Below are 15,770 nucleotides of genomic sequence, written 5' to 3'. Positions count from 1 at the left end.
AGACCCATGAAACATAGAAGTTGAGTCTCCAGATGCCACAGCACACTCACTGAAACCTCGGATAAGAATCACCAGCAACCCTAGCTAGACCATCTGCTGGTAAAAGTTTTGCCAGAGCTAGTATTGATACGTTTCCATTCAAAGCTCAAATGATGTGCAATTTGAGCCTTCAAGAGACTAATGTAATGGTCTCCCAATACATTTGATTTCTAATGAAAGGTAATTGACCTGAAAAGCTTTTGTTTATTCTCTCCAATGATGCTGCATGGTCTACTGATTTTCAGATTTCCTACAGCTCTGGTATTTTAATAGTATATACTCCAGCTCATTCTTTTTATTACTTCCACTCAACTATTGCTGTTTCCCCTCTTTCTCCCCAAACACTGACTCCAAGTCCCATGCAAGGAAAAAGCAACAGAAACATAACAATTGTAAATCCACATTCATTTTGACAGGTTTTCTTTATACACAAAGTCTAACATCGGACACACACAATCAAATACAATCTGGTTCAGATTAAATAGGCAGTTCCATTAATTCAAGAAGGATGTAGTTTTGGAGTACAGTCTGCTGTATCAGATATCATCGACAACAAGGGACACGACTGTGGATGGAGTATCTTTCAAAAGGGTGCTTACAATTCCTTGGAGTATTTTCAACAAAAACAATTTAATAAGCAGTCTGTATGCATGTGCCAGGGCTACTTTCACTCATTTTCCTCTGAATTATGTCTGAGAGCTCCAACTGAATAAAAGTTTGCCTGAATGAGCAATTCTCCAATGTAGAAAGAAAAGCAGCCAATTTCTCCTCGAGTCAAGACAATTTCCTTTCGTCTTCAGCCGCAAGTGACTGTTGTGCTGCATTGGACGCTCTACAGACAGCTTTATATCCTTAACAATACTTTAGCCTGGCTTTAGCATCTTAGGATTATCACTTACAAAATGGTGTCCTTGCACGTGAAAAAAAAACAGAAAGCGCAATCTCAAATTAAACTGAAGTATTTCAGAGAAGTATAACTGGTTTTGTAGAATTATGCAGATTGGAAGGAGGAGGGGGAAATGTTAAATTTCAGTATCGCAGGCGATCAGTGGGTGTTTCCAACTTGGAACATTGAAGGATCACATCATTTGATTCAACATTTTTATTTCTTAAGACACCAAAATCTGCAGCCCTCTATGTTTATGTAAATCAACTACTGTGCTTCAACTCAAAGACTCAATTTTAGAGAATTGTTTTGTTGTGCCCATTTCATTTGTTCTATTGTGCAATCACAGCACAAAGATTAGCCATCAGCATTATTATTTTCTTTTCAGTTCCACCAATTGTTACACATAACGGATGTGTGAATGGGCAGAATCGTGACCTGGGTAAAATTGGGTAAGTGACCAAAAATCAGATTCCCAACAGCAGGCTGAATACAAAGAAACCTCGATTATCCAAACGAGATGGGTGGGCACTATTTCATTGGGTTAACTGATTATTTGGATAACTGATTCAATGCCTCTCCTCTGGGGCTCGGTGTTTTCTGAAGTTTTTCCTCACTCTGCCTGCCTTGCTCCCTCTCTCTGTCTCAGGGTTTGTTTCTGAGCAGACACACACGTGTGTGTAAGGGACCTGCAGACCCCCACCCCCCCGTTCAAAGGGATTGACATAGCGAGCACTTGCTAAGTCCGCTCCCCGTTCAGGAGACTAGGCAGCAGCACATCATGCGCGAACCCCTGTGCCCCCCAACCCTGTCCATCCAGCTCCCCATCTGCCCCCACCCCCGTCCCCAACCGTGGTCCGCCCTGAACCACTCTCTACTCCCCCCCCACATCTGCCCTGGTCGCCCAGTCCCCCTGACCCCCATCCGTCCCACCCCCAAGGTCTGCACCCCCTGCCCTGGGACACCAACAGTAAGACTGCTGCTGCCTTTGGGGGGGGGGGAGGTGAGTCTCAAAATAGCACATACATACACACACACATAACTTTTCACTGCAACTTTTTGACAAGTTCCACCTTTGCTCTCTACAGGACAATGTTGCAGGGATTATATGGGGAAGGGGTTTCTAGGGTACACACACAGTGTAGAATTCCAGGGAAAGTGTGGGGAGAGAGATTATGGTGGAGGCGGTGCCTGGGCTCGCATCGATGTCCAGGACTGTTCTCGGCAGTATTTCAGTAAGCCGAGTTCATTTTTAATTATTGTAAACAAAAGATGCGATCAGTGTTGAAACACCTCTTTGATGTAATGTTTCTATTGGGACTTTGAGATCTTCTTCGGATAATCCAAAATTCAGATAATTGAGATTTGGATAATCAAGGTTCTTCTGTATTTGTAAAGAAATCTCAGAATTTTAAAGCTTCCTAATGCCAAATGCTTTGCACTCATTACACGCTTATTAGAATGTCATTTGGCCAGAATTAAGTTCCCCTTTCCATTTACATTCTAAGCTATGAAACAATAAATACTAACATAGTCATGGCTACTACATAGAAATAAAAGGCAGTATGAGAGATAGTCAACTCCCTGGACTTTGGATTAAGTTACTACTGATTGTAGGTTTGGCTCCACCATGCCATGTGATAGATCAGGTGGCAGTAATCTTCATGGGGCATAGAGGATAATCAAGAAAGGGAGGCTGGAGTGTAATGGGAATGGGTTAAAGAGGCTGGCTATAGGTGGAAGTCTGCCTGGGGAAGGGATGCAGGGAACATAGGAACAGCGAGAATGCTCTGTTGCAGGTATCCACTCTGAACACCCAATGGATATGTTTGTCTTGCAGGGAATGAATGTCTGTGAGGTGCACTTTAAGTAAGTCCCTTGGGCTTTTGAACCTTGTAAGGTACTCACAAAGGCATCAACTCCTTGCCCACTCCCAGCACAAGATACGTCAAGGTCCTTGCACTGGCCTATGTAATCAGGTGACACACAATTGTGTGAATAAATCCAAGCTACACCTGAGAGCAAGAATGCTCACTTCATGCCCACCATCAAATCAGTCTCCTCACAATGGAAAGATCTGCCCAGCAGTCTAACGTAGACTAGAGTAGATTGAGGCCTGTGGTGAATGTTACAGCCTACTCAATTTATCAAAACTAATTCCATTGAACCGTTGCGATGACTTCTTGAAAATGAATTCTCAACCACAGATTTGAACATTTAGAATCAGAACTATGAACCTGTGGAGAATTTGCTTGTAACAGACATCAAGACATTCTAGTGTGCTGAACAGGTAATGCTGGAGCTAAAAAATTGGAGATGGGCCATTTCTGAGTAAACTCGCGATTCTCAAAGGTTAGGGGAAATATGGAACTCTGCCCCTTGAAGCAGTGCATCATGGGAGAATCGAAATATTCAAGACTGGGATCTGCAACATTTTGTTAGCTGAAAGACAATCAAGAGCATAAAGGTAAAAGAGTGTGTAGACAGATTCAGGGTAGATATCAATTATGTTCACAGTGAATAGCAGTGAGATAAGTATGAGAGGTTGAACGTCCCATTCCTATTCCTACCTTCCAGATCGCGTGGCTTAACCTTGTGAATTGCAAGTTGTGCTAAAACCCAGAGGAATCAGACTGACGTTCTGAGTTTTTAAACTAATCACTCTATACAAACAATTTTTCTGATAATCTATCAATGTGTTAACACTTGCATTCTGCAAGGCTAACCCTGTCAGCTACACATTTTGTAAAACATAATGGTGAACATTCTCTTTTCCTGTTTTGCTCCTGATTGAGTGGCAACCATTTTCTGACAGTGATCAAGTGGTTCAGTATCAGAATAATTTCGGGTATGCTGTCTCTTCGTCTTTTAACCCCTTGACCTTGCTCAATAATTTGGAGTAGTGCTACATGCACAATGTAGACGTGTTTTCAGTCACACTAAAATGTCAAAATGAATTTGTCAAGTGGAATGTTACGCCCACCAAATGTTTGACTGAATTCCCTATGTTACTTGTCTCTGGGAGTCATTCATTATTCACCAAGTGAGGCTCTGGGTCAAGCTGTTTTTCCGAATGTTCTGTTTACATTGGATCCCACAACCGGTTACTCAATAAGAAAATGTAAACATTATGGGTTGAAACCAAATATTTATCAGAAACATAACTTCTATCCTTGAGGACCAGTAAGAAGCCATGAGTATCAGTGATTGTTTGATAACTAGCTTTATTCAGTAACTTTCCAAATCTGTGGTACATTGTATTTCTAAAGCTACACGTGAAGTATAATACCAAAAAATAACTTTATGTAAAACCCAACAAAATATAACTAGTTGTATATAAACACAGTTACGTTTCACCTATTTGCTCTTACTGTATCTTTCTTATGTTGTTACGTATACTTGTAATTTCTTTCTATCTGGCCCACAGTTACAAAAGCCAACAGTGAAATTACAACACTCATTGAGAAGGGCAGCATTCAAGAACTTGAGTCTGCAATTCTCAAGTTGATGCTTGCACAAAATAACTTAACATTCAAAGCACAGATTGCACATGCTTGATTGGCAGACTTGAATAGCTTATTTCCAGTCATTTACCTCAGCCTTTTGAATGAATGTGCCGCACCACACACGGCACAGCGGCCAATGAAATATACAAACTGTGCCAAAGTAAATTCAAACAAAGGCCAGATCTCAAAATCCAGTTCCCCACAGCACAGCAGGTGAAAATAAATAGGTCAGCAACATAAACACAACATCCTCAATGACAATTAATCAAGGACAAAGGCTGTTTTATTTAAAAGCTTTGGAGAACGAAATGTTCAGGATAATCATTCAAGGAACACAATGGCTAAATTGCAAATACATATATCAGGATGTAAGGAAGAAAAGCCATTTGGGAAAATACCAATATGACAAGCATACAAAGGACACAACAGAAAGGATAACAAGCTCAGAAGTAGTACAACAAAGATGACTGAACAGTGTAGAATTGCAGGCGTATATGCAACCAAAACAGGCTACAAAGCCAATAGCCAGGAACACGTTTAAGGAACAACATTGCTATGATCTGGACAGGTTTACACCCTCAGTTCCCAGACTACACCACAGTCTGCAATGCATTCAGCAAGGAGATTTGTGTGTTGGTTGTCGATATCTGGTGTTAAACAAAGCTCTGCAATTGAAATTCATGTTAGTGCCACTATAAGGGATTTCTTTTCTTCCCCCATTCTGTCAGGGGGATGAAAGAAAACTCCATCACCACTCAATTAATAATACAAAATTAATTGAGTCAGTTTAAGAAAAAGTATGAAATCTAGGTTAAGGGTCAAGTATCTTAGCAAAGATTAGACACCAACGCAGTGACAAGAGGAAGAAGATTGGTTAAATCAAACAGTAGTGATTTTGGTAATATCAATCATGGGTTTATATTCCTGAAAATCCAAAAGCTGTCCTAATATAAGCAGCACCACAACTCCCTATCTTAAGTTCTATTCCTTTAATCACACTCAGAAGCTGTAAACACTATTCACAGAATCCTGCTGTTACCTCACCATCAGCGATATATTGACAATGACTGAAACAACAAGATAATATTTCATTAAATCTTGTTGACTGCAGAGTGCAATGAAATAACAAAACCAAGTGCTTCAATTTCCACACAAGTAATCTAATTCCTGGAATACCCTCAGTATATTATGACTACGAGAAATTCCTGAAATAAAAATATTAGTCGCCCTTCTCTGCAATGTGGAAATTAGATTATGTTAGCCTACCATCTAGTGGCTGAGTAGGAACACATTTTATTTGAAGGAATATTCTGGCTTCAGCAATTTTACTGAGATAATGGGAACTTGCAACTTTATGTGGAATATTTTCAATGCAACGCTGACTAAAGAAAACATTTTGCTTGTTCTTGCCCATCTTTACTCTGCTATTTATGTCACTATTAGCAATGAAATTTATACAGAAAAAATACCAATATTTTGGCGACTAATCTCATTTGAATGATGCGGCTAATGCTGCAAACTTTGAGGGTTGAGATATGTAAGTGAAAACCTGTAGCTGAAGAACCACCCCCCTGTTCCCCACCTCCCCTGACCCCTCACCCCATCCACCACCACGATCAGATTACAGCTTGAAAATTCCTATGATCTCAATCAATTCTTTTCAAATTAATGTTATGGTATTCAGTGGCATATTTTATCCTACTGTTGGTCCATCTACCTGTTGCTGAGTAGGTGAAAGCAATAATGGCTACATTAAAGAATTAAGCTAGAATTCTCCCCAAGTTTATTCAGTAATAACCAGGAAATTATAGTCAAGGCCTTTTATATTGCTTTAAATCAAGTAAGAACTCAATTGCTTTATGATAAATATACTTTCACATTTCATTTTAAGTTTTAGCAATAAAAGAACTTCCAACTCAGGAAGCAACATTTGTATTCTTGATCTAATCCTTACTGAAGTGAAGATTGCTCTCACAAGTAAGAAATCACAATTTTTCTAATGCAATATAAGGTTTCACCAGGAAAGTGTTGAAGGCTTGCTAATACTAGTTAAAGCAGCAAAGAACAGCTATATAGGCCAGGAAGACCAAGATTTGGTCACTGTGTTGGCTGATTTCAGTCTGGGCATCATGAAAGTGTTTCACCATAGAGATAAGGGGAGCAAACTAAAGCTCTGTGGGGTTGCTCCAAGTTGTGATTCAGTGGCTTTTCTGGAAGTGCAGCTGGCTGGACACCACGTGAAGGCAATATCAGGCTTGGCTGCAATGCTGAATGTTAAATCTCTTCACCTATTATCCAACGTCACACACTGGGAGCAGCTACTTTCATGACCAGCTAGTCAGCAAAAAGTTAATGCCTTCAAATATGGGTAGAAGGAAAAAGCTACACCAGAAAGGAGAGGGGAAAAATAATCAGATTTAAATTCTTCTATGTATGCCACCCTTTACATGAATGCCCCAAATTCAATTACTAGCTAGCAAGATTTACCTGTGATTGTTTTAAAACATTCATTCACTGGAATTGGGCATTGTTGGCCGGGCCAATATTTCTTACCAATCCCTTGTTGTCCGTTGATCTGAGTGACTTGCTTTAGCCATTTCAGAGGGCAGTTAAGCGTAGGCCTCATTGCTAGGGGTCTGCAGTCATGTAAGGATGGTAGATTTCCTTCCTTAACGGACATTATTGAACGAGTGGGTTTTTTTATAACAATCAACAAAGGTTTCATGGTCACTATTTGTCTAGCTTTGAAGTCCAGAATTTTATTGAATTCAACCACCATGGATTTAAACCATTGACCCAAGAATGTTAGCCTGTAGTTAATCCAGTGACATTACTGCTGAGCTGCTGACCAACTGGTGAATTTTCCACACATTTGTGTGGATACAGTTCATTTAAGAAAGAATGGTAAGGCTCAGGGGATGAATCAACCCAGGCCTCTCAGTGCCAACACCAAATATATTTTACACGTGCTCTAGCCTGCGTGACACCTTCTCCTATCTCCAGTTTCTCCCTTGAGTCATCAGAAGGTCTTTAGGTTAATAACACGTTTGTGGAGCTGCTTTCATGACATCATTATTCCACACATTGCAAACAAAACTGCACAGACAATCCTGGAATGACATACGTTTCACTCGTGGTGGCGGGTAAATTCCACTGGAAGTAATGTCATGATTGACTTACTTTTTTTTACAGGCATTTGGTGGCTTTTCTGTCAATGTTATAATGGGCAAGCAGAGAGACCCTGCACAGATATACCTGACAGTGCTTTACAGAATCTAGAGTAAGGGCTTCATCCTAACAATCCTATCACTTCAGTGTCCAGAGCGCGCAGACGCCTGTTGCAGAAAGATGGTTTCACACTTTGAACAGGTCAATCTCTAATTGATTATGCTTTTTCCTTCAAACAATAAAATAATAAAATTGGGTGGCTCTTGCAGTTCAGCAGATATGATCCTTACAGAAAGCATGGATCACAGAATTGCAGTCTCACCTAAAACCAACATCTTCCACTTGGGGAGCGTAGGTCACCTATTATATCAGGGGATGGAAATCTATCCACCAGCCCCATATACCCAAAGATATTGACAGATTTGATCGCTCCTATCACCAGAAATCACATTATAAATATTAAAACAATGAGCTTTTTCAAATACTGAACATCTTACAATTCAAGATCAGCATTACAGCACAGTTGGTTCTAACAGCAAATGTAAAATCAAGACCCATATTATCATAATAAGAATAGGTGGATAACTGGTTAAACGTGGAAGAGTATCAAGTACAATAACGATGTGATGATTAAGTTTCCTAAATAACTCGGCATTCATCTCCTAGTGCTGCATTAGGTCTATGTGAATCAAGAAACATGAATGAAAAGGCAAAGCATTGCCATATTATAGCCTTCTCTGAAGTCTTTCTTGTACCATGACATGTTAATTTTTAAAACAAACTTCAAGCAGAAGCAGTAAAGACAAGGTTATTGGTGGTTAAGCTGCAGCAAATGCCATCTCAGGATAACCGGTTGTTATGTAGGATATAGCAAGGCAGACTGAGAGAGGGAATCCAAAGGGTATTGATCCAACAGTAATTTTGGTTTCCCTAATCTAATGACAAAACACATTTCCACCTTAGCAAATGAAATATTTGAGTACACTGAACTGCTTGGTATCCATTGTATAACACACCCATTTTGCAAATAAACCATGTTTGACATGTGAACAAAAGTACATTACTTCCATAAGGTACGTTGGTCAACATTACTTTTGGAATGGCACAATCACTAGCAGAGAACACTAATCAGGTCTGCTAATATAATTCTCTGGACAGTGAAGTACTAGTTTTGAGAGAAAGCTTATTTGCTGTTCAGATGAGCTCAAACTTCCTTCAAAACTTTAAATGCTTTTTAAAGTTGCAGTCTCATTTTCCTCCCCCTGTATTCCTAAACAACACAATCCAAATGTGATAATCATGGAAATTTCTTTGGGTTGGTCTGAATTACAGCAACATAAATTATGGTCGGATAATTTATTTTGATTTCAATTTCTGGCATAGCCACATCAAAAGAACAAAAATGAAATCTTGCAGCTATGTTCGCATTGTCATCGATCCACTTTACCCAGAAGAAATCTTCCTTCCTCTCCCTAGTTATTGATTTCTGATATTTTTAAAATCAATTAATAGTAATATCTGTGTTTGGCCCAATTCTGAAGGAAATATCAGAAACCAGAGCATTATTATCAAGCTGATAACTTTATGTGCATAACTGAGATGAAGTGACAATAGGCATGTAACAAGAATCGCTGCGGAGTACACTCTGTACATTTCATACAGCAGCACCCTATGATAAGAATCAGGAAAATGAAAACTGCAACTTTAATCAAGTACATTTCTTTATATAGGCCCCTATGACATTAATAAACATTTGAATTCCATCTCCAATTTGTCACTTTCGGATAAACAATAAGGATGAACATGGCATGTGCTTTAATAAGGTAATAGTTAAAATCAGAATTCAAAGTTGCAACTTTAAATGAGTTACTTGTGTTTGGTAGCTGCTCTTCAGTCATGCCAAATATGGCCACATTATATGCAGGAGAATCTCTAATGTGTTGCATTATAATTTTATCAGTTGCTTTGTATTTTACATTGAACTTCCTGTGAATTAACTTATCACTGAAAACATAAATTTAACAAGCACCTTTGATATATGATGGTAGCCAAGATGGAGTTTACATTTCGATGCTTTCTCCCCCAGAAACACAAATGAAATGTAAGAATCAGGATGTGATTGGGTTGGAAAAGTTGGTCGGCATGGATGAGTTGGATCGAAGAGTCTGTTTCTGTGCTATACATCTCTATGACTCTATCTCCCCTGAGGCAAGATCATCATCATCTAAGCAAAACTCCAAAGGATCAGAGGCATCTCATTCCAGTACAGCACACATTATGACTACTTGCAGCTGGAGTGGGGATTGAATCCACTGCCATTGAAATAATTCGGCATTGTATTCTAGCTTTCCAGTCAAGTAGATTTGGGTACAGATGCCTTGCAGTAATTGTAGAGACCTTTGCTAAGATTGCAAACAGATTTGGTCTTGGTCCCTGCTGAATAGAGGGCACACTTGTTGTTGTATTGGGAGTGCAAGAAGGTTGTGTTTATTGTGAACACCATTATTAAGTGGTGCAACGCCTGCACATGCACAGGTTTACAGTGCCCCATCTCTGCGAAGCAATAAAAGGCAGCTGCCGAGAAGCTCATCTGAATTTTCAGTGCAAGAGTCTTTTTTTGCAGATAACTTTGTTTCTGGAATAACCAGGTGCTCCCTCTGCCCTCTTTGTTTGTAGATCTGACAAACGGACGACTACCTATTGGCAGCTCTCGCAGTCTGCGTACTCCAGAGCATTGTTGAGCAGTGCACCTGCATACTCCCTCCAAATGCAAGCCAGGCAACAGAGAGCTACGCTGTCAGGAAAGGAATGGTCAGCCTCACCCTGACCCCAGTCTCCCCAGTGGTGCCTCATCCCAGCCTGTTGCCTACATCACCATCTGCCCGTGTGCAGACACTGACATTACTGATCTGTGATGCATGCACAAATGCTTCTCATGGCCATCGTGGCCTTCTTATTGTATGCAAGCAGCTATGTTGACATTTGGAGTAATCATTCCAGTGTAAGTCTCACCATTCTGGTTTCTGGGACTGTGGGATTGTCTGATGAGTAGAGACTGAGGGGATTGGGCCTGTTTCTCTTTAAGTTCAGAGAATGAAAGGTGATCTCATTAAAGTAAACAATAATTCTTAACAGGGCTCAACAGTATAGATGCAAGAAGGATGTTTCCATTGCTTAAGAAGTCTAGCACTGGGGACCTAGTCTCAGAATGAGATGAGAATCATGAGTTTCTGAATCTTCAGAATTCTCAACACCAGAGGGCTGTAAAAACTCGATATTTGAGTATGTTCATAGATATTAAAGGGATACTGTAAGAAAGAGTTGGAACATCAGCCATATTCCAGATGAATGGCACAGCAGTCTCATGAGCTGGATACTGGATCAGTGGTGCTGGAAGAGCACAGCAATTCAGGCAGCATCCGAGGACAGGCAAAATCGACGTTTCGGGCAAAAGCCCTTCATCAGGAATATTCCTGATGAAGGGCTTTTGCCCGAAACGTCGGTTTTGCCTGTCCTCGGATGCTGCCTGAATTGCTGTGCTCTTCCAGCACCACTGATCAAGAATCTGGTTTCCAGCATCTGCAGTCATTGTTTTTACCTCATGAGCTGGATAGTCTATTCTGGCTCCTATTCCCTGATATAAATCGCGCTTGGTGTACCAACTTTTTAAAAAGCAAAGTGAAAAGGTGAATAAGGGAAATATTTTGAAAAAGGTTAAGAAAATGACTTCCAAAAATTGTATAAATGCAAATTTGCCACGAATGTAACTTAGGTACAAAAATATCAGAGAGTTTACTGATCTTATTTAAAAAATAATCCACAATACAATCATTTCTACATTTTCTAAACCTGAAATTTTCCTGAGATGCAGTAAAATAGATTCGACTCAGTACGTGTGAATCTGTTTGTAACTGCTTCAGGCTTTGAGACCCAGAGGGCTCAGTTTTGAAGTGTTTTGCAAACGTTGCTAAAGTGAGATGAGAAAAAAAAGTTTTCTCACTCAGCAAAATAGTTTAGGTCTGAAATGCACTGCCTGGAAATGTGGTGGAGGCAGGTTCAAATGGAGCATTCAGATGGACATTGGGTGATTATTTAAATGGAACCAGAGTTATGGGTAAAATGCAGCAGACTGGCAGCAAGTTAAAATGCTGACAGCCAGTGTGGACACAAAGCGGCAAATGGCAGGACTCTGTCTGCACCGTAATAATTTTGTAATTTGTATCTTGCATTTCACTAACCTGGGGCCCTAAGTCTTTGGTAGGAAATCTCCAGTTTTCATTATGCTAGCAAGCTTTAGGGCAAGTAAAATACAACCATGGCAGAAATTTGCCTTGGTCTGTGCTACAAAACAGGTCAGCTGTTATACTCTACACTGGATGATTAATTCCATTGATTACCATGGAACTAAGCCTTGAGTTGGGTGTCTATTGGGACATTGAGGCATTTTGCATTACTATCAAGACAAATCCCGGCCCAAATGGTGTTTAAATCCAATTCAGAAACTCAAACCAATTTTCCTTTATATTCATTATTTCTCTCATCTCTCGGCACATCTTTATTTCTGGTGCTTGTGCTTCATTCATGCCACTACCTGTAATTTTGCAGCCTCGGAAATATAATTTTGCCAGCCTATTTTAATCAAGTTGGGTTGAGACTTAGCCTGTACATCCATTGGTTATACAAAAGCAAACAAACAAGAGATGGATGAGAAGAAGAAGAGCAAACAACTGCAAGAGGAGGAATCAGTTTCAGATAAAGGTGATGATTGGCATTCTAGGTTGTCTTGAAACGATGGGAACTATGACAGAATTTAGATTGGTAACTGACCAGTGATGGCTCATCTGTTACATGAGGAGTTAGTTCTGCTCCCTTCGGACCTTCCATCTTCCATTCTTCTTCCTGTGTCCTAAAGGACAACAAAACATATTAGCAAGTGACACAACTGTAGTATGTCTATTCCTAGTGTCTCTACATTGGCAAGGAAACAGGGCATTTTTAGCTTGAATTTGGTTTGGTTAATTGAAGAACGTTTGCATGCAACCATCCAAATAATACAACAAATTGCCCAGAGACCTGTCTCTTCTCTTAACTAGTAGAATTATCTTTTTCAGAGAAGTTGCACTATTCAAAATGAATCACACTGGAGTGCTGATGGAAGTCTGAAGTTACAGCAAATTGCATTCACACTTCTTATTTTACATTTTAAAAATAAATCATAATTGAGGAAAGAACACACTTGTCAAATACCATAATGTTTAATGATGTCTGACTGTTGTCAGATACTATTCAATTACTCCAATCAGATGAGTGATAAAGGAGAAACAAGTAAGTTCCTGCAATTTGAGACACTCTCACCAATTAAGTACAAAATACATAATGTGAAGCTAACCAGCTATTGTGATTTTGCAAGGTTGACATAAATCTTTCTTGCAATATTGTTTTAATGGGCTAATTGACTGTCAAAATGCACACCAATTAAATGGCTGGACTTTGATTTTTTTTAAAAACTGTCCCTATTCATTTCACAAAACGATAACTGCATTGTTAGTAGCAATCACAAAGTCATGTACTCTTCCAAAATTAGTAGTATTTTGTTGTCCCACATTTTCAGCCACAAAGTAAGATCTTTCAGATGACCCGTGACTGTAATCAACCTGTTTTTGAGACAGCTATGAACAGGGCAACACCAGCAAAGTCAACTTCTCAAAGAAATAATGAGACAACCAGGCTTGGGTAAGAAAGAGCTGGTGATTCCCAGAACGAAGTTTAGGTCAACATCACAATTAAAAGTTTTACAAGTCAGAAAGCTAGCATTAATATGACCAGCGATTAACCCAAAGTATAAAAGGACAAGCAGAAGCTAAAGGTGCAGGATAGCATTACTGAAAAGTCTTTATATGCCATGATCTATTGAGTGGATTTATCATGTAGCGAGTCAGACCTATAGTAAGGGTGGATACAGCAACAAGTTACTAAGTGTATGGTATAGGCTGCATCAGAGATGTGTCTGTAATAGTGTTGGCTCCTATGTCTGTCACTGACCCTACAACCTCCAGCAGTGTTCAAGCTGGAAAGCACAGTGGGTTTAACAGTTGGCAAAAGTGAGGACCCAGATGCTGGAAACCAGGGTTTAGATCAGAGTGGTGCTAGAAAAGCACAGCAGGTCAGGCAGCATCTGAGGAGCAGGAAAATCGACATTTTGGGCAAAAGTCCAAACAGTGGTTCAACCATCTAGATTATATTTCCGTAAAGTGCTTATGGTAGCACAGTCTGAGTACATGAAGTACTTGAGCATATATTCACAAATTGGATTTTTTAAAAGTCTAGAATGAACTGAATTTGAGTGGTCTCAAACCATTTTCCAACTGGACCAAAAGCAAACGAGCTCAAGTTGACAATCTGACCCAGAGAATTAATTTCATGGTGGCTGGTTTGTTAACTGGAAATGTCACCTTGGTAGGAAGAGGATGCTTCTGAGGTTATGCCAAAACAAAAAGATTTTCTTCATCTCGTCTAAGTTAGTTGTACTCAACAACAATGGTTAAATAGCAGTGGTTATTTAAAGTGGAAGGTGTTTCATTGTTCACCAGCATTGGCATGCAACAGTTTTAAACATGCTTTACCTTTTCCCTGAAAAAAAATCAATATAATTCCAGACAATATTTAATCTTGAAAACATATCCAATAACAACCATTGTATTTTGATGATTTATGCGCAATGATTTCAGAAAGTAACACAAAGCAGTGAAGGCAACAACCCTGGAATAATTTAAGAAAGAGGTGGATGTTGTGATTAGTAGAAAGGGTGCAAGATGGAGGAGAGAAAGGTTGAAAGACAAGTTTCAATGTTGTTCTGAAGCATTAAGCCTTTGTCATCTGCATCTATTTTGAGAACAAACTACCAAATTCTAAAAGAGAATTCAAACATGTATCTTGCTGTTGCCACATAAGCCAAAGAACGAGATGTACCTTTGCTTTTTGTCTTGCTGTGAAGAGAACTGTGTTGCGATTTATAAACAATGTAAAAGTCCTTGGTAAATATGTTCCCATAAAAACAACTTACATAGTATCTTTCATGAAGCGTAACAGCTCAAGGCCCTTCACAGGAACATTACAAAAACAAACATGCTACCACTGAGTCACATTAGGAGGAAAGAAGTCAGATAATCAAACAGGTACATTTTAAGAAGTTTTTTAAAGGAGGAAAGTGTGGTAGAGAGGAAAAGAGATGTAGAAAAGCAATTGCAGAGCTGGAGCCGAGACAATTGAAGGTACAGCCTTAGATCTTAGAAAGATTTGCTGTAACTAATGTTTATATTTCAGCATTCCCCTGTACTAACCTGACATCAATCTCTATAAAGGCAGACTGTTTCACACGAAAAAACAGGGTGGTTCTTGGAAGCCTCCTCCAGTGTCATTTATTCATTGGATGCCAGGAGAAACATAACATTACTACTCACTTTTCCACATGTGTTTGATTGGCTGGTTGTTGGTCAGTATCAGGTGGGATTTGATCATGATCCAGTTCTGACTCTGATTGTAGCTGCACCTCCATGGTTTGCCTGAGAGCCTCTTGTTTCTTTCGAATCTCCAATAACTCCAACTACAAGAAAGCAACAGTGTAGGGATACATCACATTAAATAGAGCAGTGTAGGTATAAACAACAGTCAGATTCACCTTTCTACAGAGCCTGTCATTATCATTGCACATTTCCAAGTACATTGAAGGCATTTTTGAATTGTAGTAATTTGTGGTCAATTTGGGCACAGAAACTCCCACACACACCCAGATCATAATAATGGATAATCAGCTTTTGCGATCATGATTAAGACATAGACAATGGTCACGATGCTGGGATAACTCCCATGCTCTTCTTTAAAATAATGCCATGGGATCTTTACACTAAACTAAGAGAGCAGATGGGACATTGGGTTAGTGTCTCAGCTGAAAGACAACACCTTTGGCAGTTCAGCACTCCCTTAATTCTGCACTGGAGAGGCAGCCGAGAATGGGACTCGAAAACACAATCTTCTGACTCATATGTTAGACTGCAATCAACTAATGCAATCTACACTAGAGGTTAATAAGACTGAATTAGTAAAGAAATATCCAAATTTATGTCAGGAATTAGCTATCAAATTAAAGCAACAGAGAACAATTACAAAATACA

The 15,770-nt window shown here is 39.5% G+C and overlaps 1 protein-coding gene across 7 annotated transcripts in view; it reads right to left on the bottom strand.

The window, feature by feature from the left end:
- LOC122553773 (spectrin beta chain, non-erythrocytic 1-like) overlaps positions 1 to 15,770 on the bottom strand; it is a 332,898-nt gene that overhangs the window by 35,003 nt on the left and 282,125 nt on the right. For 6 of the 7 annotated variants that reach the window (XM_043698081.2, XM_043698085.2, XM_087990057.1 and 3 more), the window contains 2 exons: positions 15,060 to 15,202; positions 12,427 to 12,505 (listed from right to left, as the gene is read on the bottom strand). In XM_043698081.2, coding sequence (XP_043554016.2) covers positions 12,427 to 12,505; positions 15,060 to 15,202 — 222 coding nt within the window. Of the gene's footprint in view, positions 1 to 6,041; positions 10,961 to 11,197; positions 12,506 to 15,059; positions 15,203 to 15,770 lie in introns of those variants that run through there. The other variant, XR_015757960.1, reaches the window with a different exon arrangement.

Source organism: Chiloscyllium plagiosum, unplaced genomic scaffold, assembly GCF_037043375.1.
Source record: "Chiloscyllium plagiosum isolate Xiang-an unplaced genomic scaffold, Cpla_swu_hap1 HiC_scaffold_8, whole genome shotgun sequence".
NCBI classification, from domain to species: domain Eukaryota; kingdom Metazoa; phylum Chordata; class Chondrichthyes; order Orectolobiformes; family Hemiscylliidae; genus Chiloscyllium; species Chiloscyllium plagiosum.
The sequence above is the reverse complement of the archived record's forward strand: the minus strand, read 5'-3'. Positions and strand labels throughout refer to the sequence as shown.